Below are 14,464 nucleotides of genomic sequence, written 5' to 3' on the forward strand. Positions count from 1 at the left end.
TCGTCTAATAAGCTCCTGTTTATTCATTGTCATTTTATAGAAAACCAATATGGCCTAACATAGGGGGAACACGGAAGATGCAGTGAGGGCCAGTTGCCCTCTGAGGTCAGCGCAGTGGTCATTTATTGTTTTGAGTGTGATGCTGCAGAGAGGAGCATCAGAGGAGGATTAGCGAGCGGTGGCACATGTCAGGGAGTGAGAGTGTGGACTAGCCGGGGCGTCATGGGGCTCAGGGTGCTGACATACGGCGAGCACGCTTCATGGCAGCACAGGAGAGGAGGGGGAAGCTTGTGTATTAGGATGTCTGATGAGATATTAAACAGTCTGTTGTTCCTCCACATGTGCAGTCTGCAGGCGAGCGATGTGTATACTAATAAGAGAGTATAAAATGAATTGATGACACATTTGAATCAGTACAGGGTAAATATATTGGTTGGTTAATTAGCTACCAAGTCTATGATCAAACGGCCAAAATGGTTATGGATTTCTAATGATGAACTGTAACTGCAAACAAACTTCATCCTCGCTGAGGTTTATGTTGGACAAGCAGTCTGTTTCTATTGTTTCCAACATCTGACAGAATATAAGCTTCTTAACAAGTCATTTCTTAGCCATTTTTAGCAACCCTAAACATATTTTTCCAGGTTCCGAGTCTATTTTCTTCCATTTTATGCACATAACTACGGCGATTGCCTATCAAGGCCTGATTATATAAGTTTTTGCTGGTCCGTCCTATGCACATACAAAAAGAGAAAAGCTGCTGCTATTTTTTCTCTTCTTCTGTGCTCTTTGTTGTTCACATGAACAGGGACCAAAGTTGTGTGAGGAACGGAATATGTTTAAACCTTGCTTACACCTAGTTTTTTGCTTAGTAAAGTAGACATTTGTAATTATAATATATACAATATATAATTCATAAGTTGAAAAAATTCAGATTCTGAACTCTGACATCTATTCTTACTATACTGACATGTGTAGGAGCAGTGGCATACCATGTTACCTGTTGACTGGGCTTTATTGTATCATTTGTTATCTTGGGACATGAATTATAATGGAATTAGGTCAATGTTACTGCACAAAGAACATTACATAATAAAACAATAAAATACGATGGTTCTCAAAAGGATGAACACCTTTGATATTATTGTCTCAACTTCAACTCCATTCTTGTGTCTCAAATTGTTTATCAGACTCAAAACAATGACCGTTGCTTGAAACAAAGGAGTATTTGGAATATTGGTTGTTGCCATCAGAGTTATCGTCGTCAGACCAATAAACAATGGATTACAAAATTGCACAAGCGCTGTTCATTTAGGCTTCGTTTGTTGATTCTGTAGTACATTAAACCTGTTAAACACCATTTCATACAGTGGAAATGATCATGAACTGCAGCTAAGTCTCTCTATTCACTATGATGAAGTTGGACAAACAGTGTCGTTCTCCATCTTGGATTTTTGCAGCCAGCTCCTCAGAGAGCTTTGCAGCCAGTCGTGCCGCTGCCATGTAATCAGGACGGGAACTTGAGCTTTCCCTCAGCAGGTTGCTGAGGCCCCACTCATTATCTTATCTCCCATTGTACCCCACTGTAATTCACCCTCTCATGATTGATGATGTCGCTGTCTGATTACACCAAGACAAAACCCCTCCAAGATCACCTTTCGTTCCTGTGGCCAACTCCACCAGCTCCACGAGGATCGCGGGAGAGGATGACGGGGGGTTAGTGGCCATGTTGAGCTGCTGTCACATGCAGGTTTGTATTATTTCTCACCAAGATTCAGCACCATGTTGTAAATTGTGACAAATAAATCTTATCCTCTATATTTAGCTTATCAAAACACGTTTTCCCGCATTCTTTGGGAGGAATGACAATATGTAGGTGACTCATCTTATGTTGTTTTGCATCTTAATTTTCGAGATGCACCTAGCCAGACAAAGTGTTTCGATAAGGAGCTTTGTGTGGTGCAGCACCCAGCGCAATAAGAAAGCCTTGGTATAAAACATTTAGGCTGAAGGCTCCTCTGCTTCAGATCATGTCCCCAGCCTGCCTTGGACAAATCAGATAGGTAACCTGTGCTCTTTTTAAGTGTGACAGTGAGCCTTGTCTCTCCATGCGGCATGTGGAGACAGATGCCTCATTATCCATTCCACAGGGGACAAAACAAGCCCAGGACCCAGTGGCCCCCCTCCGCCGGCGTACAGTTTCCAATGCACCAACACGGGGCAAACTTGGAGCGACGCCGGGCCGCGCTCATCTCTGACCTCAGTGAGCGCAGGTCGCTGGCAGAGTCACATTAAAATTTCAGAGAACCCAAAGGTCCCCGTCAGGAGTGTTAACAGCAGCATTGTCCCCGCTCCCCATGACTCAAAGGGCCAAGTGTAACAAGGCACCCCCTCCAGTGGTCAGGGCCGCCCCCCTGGGTCCACAGATACAGTGACACCCTTCAAATCCATCTGCAGTTCCTTTGAGTATCAGATAGAGAGACAGAGGGAGAAAATTCAAGAGCAAGTGCTTTTTTTTTTTACAGGTTGAGTGTAAAAAGTCAGCAGAGACGCACCGACACAGATGGCTGCAAAACCAACACACTCTCACTCCATAATCGTCCAGGAGTGACGTTTGGTCAGTGTCCCGTGGCGTGCAGTTGTGACGCTCCTATAGGCTCCTTCAGCTTCATAAAGGGACGCAAATAGCTTTCAACTGATTGCAATGTATTCCCATCTGCGGCGGGATTTGACGCTCATGGAAGCACGGCATTCGTTTGTGTCGGCTGCCCTTAAAGGCAATGTGAGCGTCCATTCCCATTGGATAACGGAGAATTGTACACCCGGAAGTAAGTATTCCCCTTACTGTCGATTGATTTTACAGTAATATCTGCACTACTCATCGACTAAAAAACACCAGATTATCCTTGATAATTATTACACAACATTGATTGGTTTAAATTGTGTGCAATGCTTTTGTATTTTTCCCCTTCGATTCGGAGAAACAAATATTTTTTCGGAGTAAAGGATGGCAGAAGACACTACACTACCCAGAATCCCCAGCTATCGTTTAGGACTACACCATGTGCTCTGTTTGACAAACCCCGTGATTAGTTCTCAAGCTCTGTGATTGGTTGAACTCCAACTGCATTCCATATGAAAAAAAACGTTTCGTAAAAGATAAAATCATACTTTATTCAGCAGTGCTTGCTTTACTCTTTGAAAGTCATCACATGAATGCATTGTAAGAAATGGTTCGGCTGCATTAAATATATTACACATCTGTCGTAGTTCTTTATTTTTATTTATCTACAGAGATCGGGCTCAGAATAGACCGGAAACTATTCTTTTACCGTTCAGTTTGAATTCCACAATAAAGTTAGTAGTAGTATTTTGTTTTAATATTATTGTTTTTTATTAACTACTAGACCGCTGGGTCATGTTAAGACCATCTTTTCTGTGTTGATGTTGCTTTTTTCCATCGTTTTTGTGTTACAAATATCAAAACAATAACTAAATATATCCGTCGTAACCTAAACCAGAAACAGCAGTATATTTTATTTTGTTAACACAGTAAACTTGACAGCTTTTTAACCCAAACCACCTACTGGTTAAAGCACGTTATTATACGTTTAGAGTAATGCAATGCAGGTAGATTTTGTTGCTTTTTAATGACTGTTTAAAATTATTTTATTATTATTAACTACTTTTTACTTGTTGCTAGGGACGCTGCTATCGATATTGTGTTTCGCAAAATGTTCTCTATCTATGGCACGTCTCTACTGGGAGTTGTAGTTTTAAAAGACGTTTTCGTATTTCCCATAATAAGAAGTTTCCAGTATACTGTGTACATCCCTGGAGGTTTAGGGGATAGGAAACACTCAAATTTAAAACATAATTAATAAATGGGTGAAAATTGCTTGTGCCCATAATGGGCAGCATTAATATATACCCACATGACAGCTAAGGTCAGAAGAGCTTTATTTAACAGCTGGTCTTATGTCTGTGACCCCTCCTGTTGTTAATTGATAACATTACATTAATTGATAAGCCTAAAACATGCACTTGTCAAGGTTCAGAGGCAAATTTTGCAAATATGACAGTAGCCATCGATCATCTTAAGATAAGATAAACCTTATTGATCCCAAGTTGGAAACATTTGCGTTACATCAGCATGTGTAACAGTTGTAAATATGCAGCGGTGTTTATTTGTAAATCATTTAGTATAATCACACAAATTCTGTGTTTTATATTGAATAATTCTGTGTTCTTTATTTATTGATTGTTCAATACCTGACAAGGCCGGAGATGAAATATCTATATACATCCTATAAGAGTATAATACATATGTATAATATCAGTTAAAATAAGTGCTTCAACATAGTTAACATTGCTGGAGCTATGCACAAATATTGATAGATGTCTTGTAATGCACTATTGAGGAACCTGCGACCCAAGTTTTTCATTCATTGCATAACTACACCGTTTGTGTTTGTCAATAAACCTTAGAAAATTTTGAAATCTTGAAAGGGATGTGCAAAATAGTCATTATATACAGTCTTTAATTAACTATTAGTAGAGAATAACGAGTAATGAATATACTTTATAGGGATCCTATTAATATCTAATAATAAAAATAATGAAATTCAATAACATGCTTTAACCACCAGGTGTCCCTTTATATCAGGAGTGCACCTTTATTCTGTAAATACAGCCTATCGACCAATTGGATCAAATATAAAGTCAGCCGAATTAGTGTTGATCCTGCAAAGAGACGTATTGTGTGAAAAGAAATGTAAGATGTTGTTTAATTGCTGATATATTTATGATCCACGTCACGTTTTCCGTGTTGGCGGCAGTTCCTCATGTTTGTCTAGAAGTCTTCTCATCAGGGCTCTATAAATAGAGAACTACGGCAGACATACTATTTAATGCAGCCAAACCGTGTATTACAATGCCGTTATGTGATGACTTTCAAAGAGAAAAGCAAGCACACTCGGAATAAAGTATTATTTTTTAAAAATGTTTTCGGTCTATTTGTTAATGACGATGTGATGTGAGATGTGAGACTGGAATTGCACGGGGGAAAATAACGTATCTTTAGATGCGGATTTTGTTATATACGTTTGCGCTTTGGACCAACCAACCCCATATTGACGGGGAAGGGGGTAGCAATAAAGATAACACCATTAAACAGTTACACAACATAACAGAAATAATATCGATAGCAGCGTCCCTAGCAACCACCTTGGTAACAATGAAAACGTTCAATGGACGCAAGTTCCTGAAGTAATCTTCGTAATAACTAGCAAACTAAAGATCATGTACATCCACTGCATACATAATCTGAAATAACAACTCATATTTCTCGCATCAAATGACATCAAAACGCATTTTAATGGCCAAACTAACTTTAAAATAGGCATTTTCCACCGAGAATAAAAAGAAGTTCGGCCATGTTTTTTTTTTCTGCAGGGAGAAATTTGAAGATCACGTGACATAGACGCCAGCCATTGGAATGACTGGTGAAAAAAAACGGGGTTTGTCAAACAGAGCACAAGGTGTAGTCCTAAACGATATATGGGGATTCTGGGTAGTGTAGTGTCTTCTGCCATCCTTTAATCCGAAAAAATATTTGTTTCTCCGAATTGAAGGGGAAAAATACAAAAGCATTGCACACAATTTAAACCAATCAATGTTGTGTAATTAACAAGGATAATCTGGTGTTTTTTAGTCGATGAGTAGTGCAGATATCACTGTAAAATCAATCGACAGTAAGGGGAATACTTACTTCCGGGTGTACAATTCTCCGTTATCCAATGGGAATGGACGCTCACATTGCCTTTAAGGGCAGCCGACACAAACGAATGCCGTGCTTCCATGAGCGTCAAATCCCGCCGCAGATGGGAATACATTGCAATCAGTTGAAAGCTATTTGCGTCCCTTTATGAAGCTGAAGGAGCCTATAGGAGCGTCACAACTGCACGCCACGGGACCCTGACCAAACGTCGCTCCTGGACGATTATGGAGTGAGAGTGTGTTGGCAAAACAAATGTGTGTGTGAGCAATACATTCGCAGACTCAGACTCCAGCGAGAAATGAGTAGGTGTAGATGCAGGATCAGGCTCAGATGATGGGATTGGCATTGAGACTGTTGATCACATTAGAGGTGCATTCCGCCTAAACAGGTCACACTGCTAGCTAAGAGTTAATAAATATATCCTTTAAATATGCCTACATTTAATAACAAATATTTTGAAATTTGAATAAAACATGTTTAAAAGTAACTTAAGCATCTATAATAATGCAAGTGAAGGTTGAGTTCATAATTCAGTTAATTTAGAAAAACAGTAGATTTATCCCAGATGAAAAAATCGCATTCATAATTCTGACATAAGAATTTGGCATTAAAACCCACTCAAATAATTCTAAAGTGAATTCCTTGAACCGCCTTTTAATTACAATTGTAAAATGTTCAAGAATAACAAAACAAAAAAGCTATGTTTTAAGTTTTAAAAAGACTAAAATGACTACTGGCTGAATACTTTGCCAAAAAAAAAATCAAAAGACCAAGAATACATAAATACATTAAGTTGTAATAATGCCGCTGTTTGTGTTGCTCCTCTTATCACATATTTGGACCAACAGACGGGCGAAGACATCACCACAGTGACATATGTTGAAGGTGCCTGCTCCATAATATCCCCCGTTAAAATGACGTCACATTTATCCCGGATCGCAGGATGTAATATGTCTATGTGTGTGTTTTGTATTGTAGAAACAATGAAAACAGCTGCTGCAGAATGTATGACATCACTCCAACAAGATACAGCTTGGTAACTGAAAAAGCATAAAACTGTAAATAAATATGAATAACTTTGATTATTCCCAAAGGATTTGTTTATCCTCCACACAGCATGTCATTTGTTTTTTATACACTTGTGATATAATATCTGTTAATTTTAATAAGTATTAGCATTGTGTTGGGAGTATTTCTATCCTTTTTTTAAGTAACACTACCAATACAAAAAGTATTACAAGTAAAATTCCTGTTTAAAATAATATTGAAGTACTTATTCTTGAGATAAATGTCTACTGTAACTGATAAATGAATATAGTTTACATTATTTGATTATATGCATTATAACTTAAATGGGGTAATTAATCTATTGTACTTTATTAACAGTTAGGTAGTTCAGTGTTTCCCGTCATAAGGATCCTAAAATAGACAGATGGTGATTAATTAAAGAGGAAAGAAGAACAAAAAAATATCTAATGGACACTACTTTTTTCATTTTTTAGGAATCCTTTGTGAAATACTGGTCTGTTTTACCTCTTTGGTCCTCAGGCAGTTATTCAAATGAAACTACCTGAGAAGTTTAAAGGGGAATCTCTTTTGGTGAAACTAACTAAGCTAACAACTCGCCGACGAGATACTGATGGTCTGTCAAGATCCCCAATATATAAACCATGAAATAAATCCATTCTAATTCCATAGTATTAATAGAAGGGTAAAAGTTGCCGGTGCTTTTTAATGGCCGGACTGTCTTCACTATGCTGAAAAGGCTGAAATGTTTTGACAATATAAATTATATTATGTATAGTACTATTCAAATTACAGATATATTAAAGGTTTCTGCCAAATGTTTATTCACGCAAAAAAGTATTTTGTCCATCACTAGACACTTGAACTGTCAAGTGAGTTAAAGCAGCATTTATTAAGATGAAGTGAATTATAAAGTTCTGTTATAATGCATTTATGCTTTTTAATAAAGAAATGTACAAAAATATATTTATATTAGGGCTGTCAGTCGATTAAAATATTTCATCGCGATTAATCGCATGATTGTCCATAGTTAATCACGATTAATCGCAAATTAATCGCACATTTTTTTTATCTGTTCTAAATGTACCTTAGAGGAATATTTTTCAAGTTTGTAATACTCTTGTCAACATATGAGTGGACAAATATGCTTTATGCAAATGTTTATTATCATTTGAACAATGACAAATATTCTCATGAATATTAAACACAACAACCTCTGAACATTACAAATATTCGCCTCAATTAAATCTTGAACCTCTCTCTCATACAATAATACAATGTGTGTGTGTGTGTGTGTGTGTGTGTGTGTGTGTGTGTGTGTGTGTGTGTGTGTGTGTGTGTGTGTGTGTGTGTGTGTGTGTGTGTGTGTGTGTGTGTGTGTGTGTGTGTGTGTGTGTGTGTGTGTGTGTGTGTGTGTGTGTGTGTGTGTGATGGATCGTTGGAGCTATGTGCAACTCAAGGCATATGCTCGTACGGGAGCTGCCTGGACGCCGCAATCATGTTGCGCGCACTATCCGTGCTGAGTGTGCTGACTTTTCCCACTATGTCCCACTGTCTGGCTACCTGCATAAAGTGAAGTGCTCGGCGCAGTTGTCGGCGAAATGTCACTCCTCTGTTTTCATTTAAACAGCTCCTTATATCCGTTAGCGCAGCTAGCTAGCACCAGATGCTAACAACAACAACAACAAAAACAACAACAACAACAACAACAACAATACACGTAAGGTCTCTCTCTCGCGCCACACATACAGACACCCTCCCGGTCCTCCCGATGGCCAGTCGGTGACTGTCTGCCGGTGAGCGTGGAAGTGTGGTCTGCCGCAAGCGGACGGCAGGAGCGGGGCTGTCAGCATCAGCTTGTAGATGATATTTTAAACTCGATGCGCTCTGAAACTACGGGGTGGCCGAGGACAACAAATACACATGCGTTAATCGCGTTAAAATAATTAGTGGCGATAATTGTTGTTGTTGTTGCGTTAACGCGTTATTAACGCGTTAACTTGACAGCCCTAATTTATATATATATTTTTAATATTTATTAAACAATAATGACCAATAAGAAAATAAACTTTCATTTAAAAAAAAATCTGATAACTGTGTTCTTTTAGGAGCTAGTTGATATGTCTAATATTTAATCATTTTTGATTCTGTAAATCTGTAACGGATTTTAAAGTGTGTTTAAAAGTGATTTTACCTATTGTGAATGACGGAACACAACAGCATCATCTGGTCAAATTAAGGGCTTGCTGTCATCTAGTGGTTGAGTCCTGCATCTCCACCAAAGATTAACCAGCAACATTATCCATTCCACAGGGAATCTGAATAATGGAGGAGTGGAAAGGCTTGACCTTATCTCATCATGTAAACACCTGCGACAGATTTAATTGAATATATGCACATGTAGAGATGATTGTCCCTAAAAATCTAACCTTGAATTTCCAGCTCCTCTATCAGTTGGTGGATGAATTGGATACGAAAAATAAGCTTTTTAAAAAACTAAAATATTTCATTCCTTTTGCTTGGCTGTCTTTGTGAAGTGGCGCTGCAGCAGGTACACAAACACGGCTATATTCACGACAAACTGGATAAGGCCGATGGAGGAAACTCCGTAGTTCACATACAGGAAGCCACCAACCGTCGGTCCTACTGTACGAAGAAGAGATTGGACGGATGCACACAGCCCCAGCATCGTGCCTGAGGACAAGAGCAAAGCAGGTTTAATAACAACTGGATTACAAAAAGTGGGCCTGTACTCTTCAGATTATTTTCTGTTCTTTTTGGTTTGAGCTTTTAACACATGACACTGAAGCATAAGAGATTAGAATTCTGTAAAATGACACTTCATTCCCTAAATAGTTTAAAGCCGCAGTAATCAGATCTGGTTACAAATCAAGTGAACAGAATGTCCCTGTGTGAAATGTGAGCCGTGGAAAGAGCGCTTGCTGTTAATGGTTTTATGAATGTTGTGCAGAAAGGATGCAGGGTGAGCTAACCTGTGTCAGAGGATGGCACATTCTTGGTGAGCATGCTGTCTGTGATGACATTAAATGTACTGAGAGCAAACATCATCGGGATGACGGTAAGGCAGAACTGGAACACATTCTGCATGTAAGCCTGAAGAAAGAAAGAAATAGATGTCAAAATAAAATAAAAACGTTTCCGAGCAAGAGGTACAGGAGATAAAGAAGATATCCCCAGACGATAAAGTCTAATGAGTTTGGTTATCTGCTCTAGCAGTACTGGCTGGTTCAGACTTGTTGCTTGAAGTGAAATATTTCAACCACTATTGGATGATTGTAGAAGAAATACAAAATGAAGGAAGATATTAGGAAATGATAAACAAGGAAAAAACATACGGATTGAATAATTTGGTTTCACCGAACTGAAACAAAGCTGTTTTTTCAGATATTATTAGAAATGGACTAGTGCAGTTTTTGAAATACACCCAGCCTATGACAGTATAAGCCTTGCATTTGTGCATGTGTGTACCTGAGCAAGTCCCACCAAAGAAGAAACTCCTATGGACAGAAGCAGCAGAGAGCCCTCAGAGTATCTCGCAGTCATCCGACCGATCACTCCTCCCTGAATAACCTGAACAAACACCCAGGATTAATTGACTTTGTCTTACAGATAGCATCATGAGTGCGAAAACTCACTTGAAGTGACACTAACCATTGAAGTTATACCAAAATAAGCCATCAGATAGCCGTTCTGCTGGGGTTTCAGCTTGAAGAACTCCATTGCAATGATTGAGAACATTACTTGAAAAATCCCTGAGGAAAGAGAAGAGCAGTACTTCAGAGAACAGAGGATTTATGAGGGAAGAAACATGTGTGCTTCACACAGAGCACATGTGTTCTCTGTGGAATCTCACAGAAACTCTCACCTGATGGTAAACCTGCAATTATCTTCACAACAAAAGTCCGCATCACACCTGGAAACTTCAACAGTCTTGTGATCTCTCCCACGTTGAATATTGACTTGCTTTTGTTCTCACCTGCAGTGAAATCAAAATGATACAGTAAATCTTTAGGAACGATACCCGTTAGTTAAGATTCTGTATAATCTATGACAAGCAAGAAAGGATTGGCAGCTGTCAAAACAACTCAGAAAAACCTTTTTTCCAACCATAACACTTTTGTAGCATACTTATTTTGTTTGCTTTTCCCCATCAAACCACTAATAACCGATGTAACACATCAGTGTAACCCAAAATCACAATGTATATTTATTAACTAAATTCAAAACAGGATTGTCAAATGTACCACACAGACAAACAGAACTACATCAGAATGGCGTTATGTCAGTTTATTCAGAAGAGGCGAAGGAAAAACTCTAAAGTTTTTTCCCCATAATCCTTAAATCGGACTGCATCTGGACTTTACTGGATGTTGGTGGGAGACGGGACCCCTTTGACTTTTCCTCTGATGGCACCTTGACTTTCTTTGCCCTCTTGGTTGCTTTATTCCGCTGTTTTTCGCTGCGCTGCGCTTTTTTGATGTCCACTAACTCAGTTCCCAGTGTTTCAGTCAGACTTCTGTACATGTTCCTCTCTGCTGTTACTGCCTTGAGCTTCTCTTTCTGGTCCCTGATCGCCGCCTGGCACTGCTCGAACTGCACAGCTACCTCGGTCACTTTTTTCTTCAGCTCCTCACAGAGCTTCTGCGTGGCCCTCAGCTCCTCGGCCTGGGCAAGCAGCTCTTTCTGTAGAGACTGAACCTTCGGGTGAGGCACCTTTTGTCTTGGTTTTTTTATTTTGCGTGGACTTTCTTGGATTATGGCTATTTTTTTCCCCTTTTCCTGCATTTTTTTGCTCTCTTTGAATTTCTCCTTCTGTGTCTGGAGATCTTCCTCACACTTTCGGAGCTCCCGCTTCTGTTCCTCTGCATTGCTTTCAGTGATGCACCTCTCCTTCTCGAGTGTCTGCTTCTCTAGATTGAGGAAGTGGATTTCCTTCATCTGCTTTTTGCACTGACGGTCCTTCTTGTTCGCGCTTGATTGCTGGTAGCAAATCTTTTCACGCAACTCTGAGCATTCGAGTTTGCAGCGCAGCAAAGCGTCATTCAGAATGTCTCTCTCTTTGACCACCTGGTCCAGCTGTTGCTTCAGGTGTTGCTGCTCTGTCCTCTTGGCGAAAGCCCCCTGCTTCACTGATTGGAGCTCTTTTTTAACTGACTCCAGCTCTTCTTTGACAGTTTCATTTTGTTTATGCTCTCTCTTCAGTTCAGTTTGCTGGAAGGCCATCTTCTTACCCAAAGCAGACAGTTCATTTTTGCAGTGCAACAGCTGGTTCCTCTGGTGGTCTCTGTTTTTGATCACATCGTGGATTCTTTGCCGCTCTGCTTTAAACTGCTCACAATCAGTCATCAAAGACTCCACCTTCTTCTTGAGCATCTCGTTCTCCTTTTCCAAAGCTTTGTTTTTCTTCTGCATGCAGAGGAATTCCTGTTGAGCATCGGGAAGGATGGATGACAGGACATAATGATGATAGGCTGAAACGGGGCCTGTCTTGTGCAAATTGTTTTCGTCAGGTGCCAAGCTCTCCATCTTCCCTGTAGATCTCTACAAAGTAACACTGGGTCTCTGCAAGATTTAAAATGTATAGTTTAAAGCCAAGGGGCCCGTCACAAGAGCGGTTTTTACCGCATCGTAAACGCGAGGTCTTGTGCAGCTACTTCTCAGGGTCGCTGAGGCAGTTCGCGCTTAATGTTGCTAAGCAACCATCTGAACTTATTCAGGGTGTTGTTCTTTAAAGTTGTATTTAAATAGTTTTCGTGGGACAGCAGTGTTTTCCATGGAAAACGGTGTTTCTATCTCTGCTTTCCTCTACTCGGTGTGTTTGTTTGTGTGTGTGCTGTGTGTGTTTTCCGGACACCGGCACTTGAGATCCGACAGCGTCTGACATCGTGAGACATTTTAGCAGCGGTGCAGGGCTCATAACATGGAAATGGGTGACACACTGGACCGATCTTAACGTCGGGGTAACGATAGACCCGCACTGAAATCAATTTAAATTAACCTCCACCATTTTGCCGTACACTTGTGTTTACGGAAGTAAAGATATCTCTCGGCTGCAATTGGTTGTTTTTTGTCACATGACAAGCGGTACCTGCGGCTGCATTCCACAGGTTGAAATACTTTATTTTGTAGTTTGCTTATTAGTCAAACTGTAATTAACCCATATCTCACGCACTCACGCCACGTATGCCTTTCCTCACGCTAAGTTTTCGTCCAAAATAAATGTATATAAAAATTAAGTGAAGGAACAGAAAAACCGAGCAGTCTACGAAATGAGACGATCTTCTGGCTTAGTTCAGTAAAGTTGGAACGATATTGGGAGATTCTGATTTCACGGATCAATAACTCATGAACAAAACGTTGATCAGACACAAATGACGTCTCTTAAGTACCGTGGTAAGGTTGACAACGAACGACTATCACATTTTGATCAAAAAAAGCCAATACGCCCCGTCCTCCGAGCTGGACACATTACATTGGTCTCTATCCGCAGCCGGAGAAGAAACGAGTGCTCAGGGACCGTCTGCAAAGTGCAACTCCGAAAAAAGAGAATACAATAATATGAAATCACTATTATACAGCTTATCACTATCAAACTCACTACACACATCAATAGTCTCCTGTGTGTCATTCATCAAGGAGTTTGGAAGAATATGCTTTTGAATAATTTTGGGGAATATTTATAATGTAAAATCTTCAATAAATATGGCATCATCTTCAATAACTTTACTATTATACAGTATATTTCTACCAAACTCACTATTTGCATTGTTGTTGTTAGCATCTGGTTAGCTTAACGGATATTAAAAGCTGTTTCTAACACAATGAGAGGGAGAGCTCTGTCCTGTCAGACTGAGAGAGATAACTACAGCTCAGTGAGGTAAGGGACTCTCTGTTTAGATAGTTATCTTTAGTCTAGTTATCTCAGTGGGTCTCAAACGTTTTGGTCACCATTTATGAGAATAAATGAAAAATAGTTATATAATACTATATGACAGTAAAACAAGAATACAGTTTAAAGGGTGAGTGACTTGTAAAATATCCATAAAGAAAAAGAAAATCTGTTTACCATAAATTCATTTTGCTCTCCAAGTGCACCAGGTTGATGCATTTAACTTCAATATTTAAAAAAAAATCTTCACGGGGGAGCATGCCTCCGGACCCCCCCTAGAGGAGGTGAGGACCCCCCCCACACTTATAAAATAGCACTTTACCTCTGCTTACACCTATATGCCTTTTTATATGCTGTGAGCTGATTATCGAGCCTTCATTGTAAGAGTCTAAAGCCAAGGGCTACACTGTGTATGTGCGTATTCCACTGTAGCGCCCGGTACATTAATGGGAAACTCTAGTTTGTACATGTTCAATTTGTAACACTGTACACATGAACGTTTCTTTTTTCGGTTCACCAAAATAAAAATCTCACTCCAAGCTGAACTCAAATGTTGGCAGCCCTGATCAGCATTATACAGATGACCAAAAGCTGTGAACATTAAGTGTAGCAAACAGAAGTGTGTCTTACTCTCTTTGTTGGTTCTTGTAGCTTGAGCTTTGGTAGTTGTTGGGATAAACTTTAAAACCAACAGTAAACTGAAGGCACTCCCCACAGCACCAACACATGCAGTAAACGTCTCTCTGGAA

General features: G+C 39.6%; 1 protein-coding gene across 1 annotated transcript in view; it reads right to left on the reverse strand.

The window, feature by feature from the left end:
• Window positions 1-6,417: 6,417 nt before the first annotated feature.
• slc67a1 (solute carrier family 67 member 1) overlaps window positions 6,418-14,464 on the reverse strand; it is a 10,785-nt gene continuing 2,738 nt past the window's right edge. The window contains exons 5-10 of the mRNA XM_079665657.1: window positions 14,346-14,456; window positions 10,692-10,802; window positions 10,478-10,578; window positions 10,295-10,396; window positions 9,799-9,919; window positions 6,418-9,499 (exon numbers count right to left, since the gene is read on the reverse strand). Of these exons, the coding sequence (XP_079521783.1) occupies window positions 9,312-9,499; window positions 9,799-9,919; window positions 10,295-10,396; window positions 10,478-10,578; window positions 10,692-10,802; window positions 14,346-14,456 (734 nt within the window). The 3' untranslated portion in view covers window positions 6,418-9,311. The remainder of the gene's footprint in view (window positions 9,500-9,798; window positions 9,920-10,294; window positions 10,397-10,477; window positions 10,579-10,691; window positions 10,803-14,345; window positions 14,457-14,464) is intronic.

Source organism: Notothenia rossii (assembly GCF_949606895.1).
Source record: "Notothenia rossii genome assembly, chromosome: 2".
Classification (NCBI taxonomy): domain Eukaryota; kingdom Metazoa; phylum Chordata; class Actinopteri; order Perciformes; family Nototheniidae; genus Notothenia; species Notothenia rossii.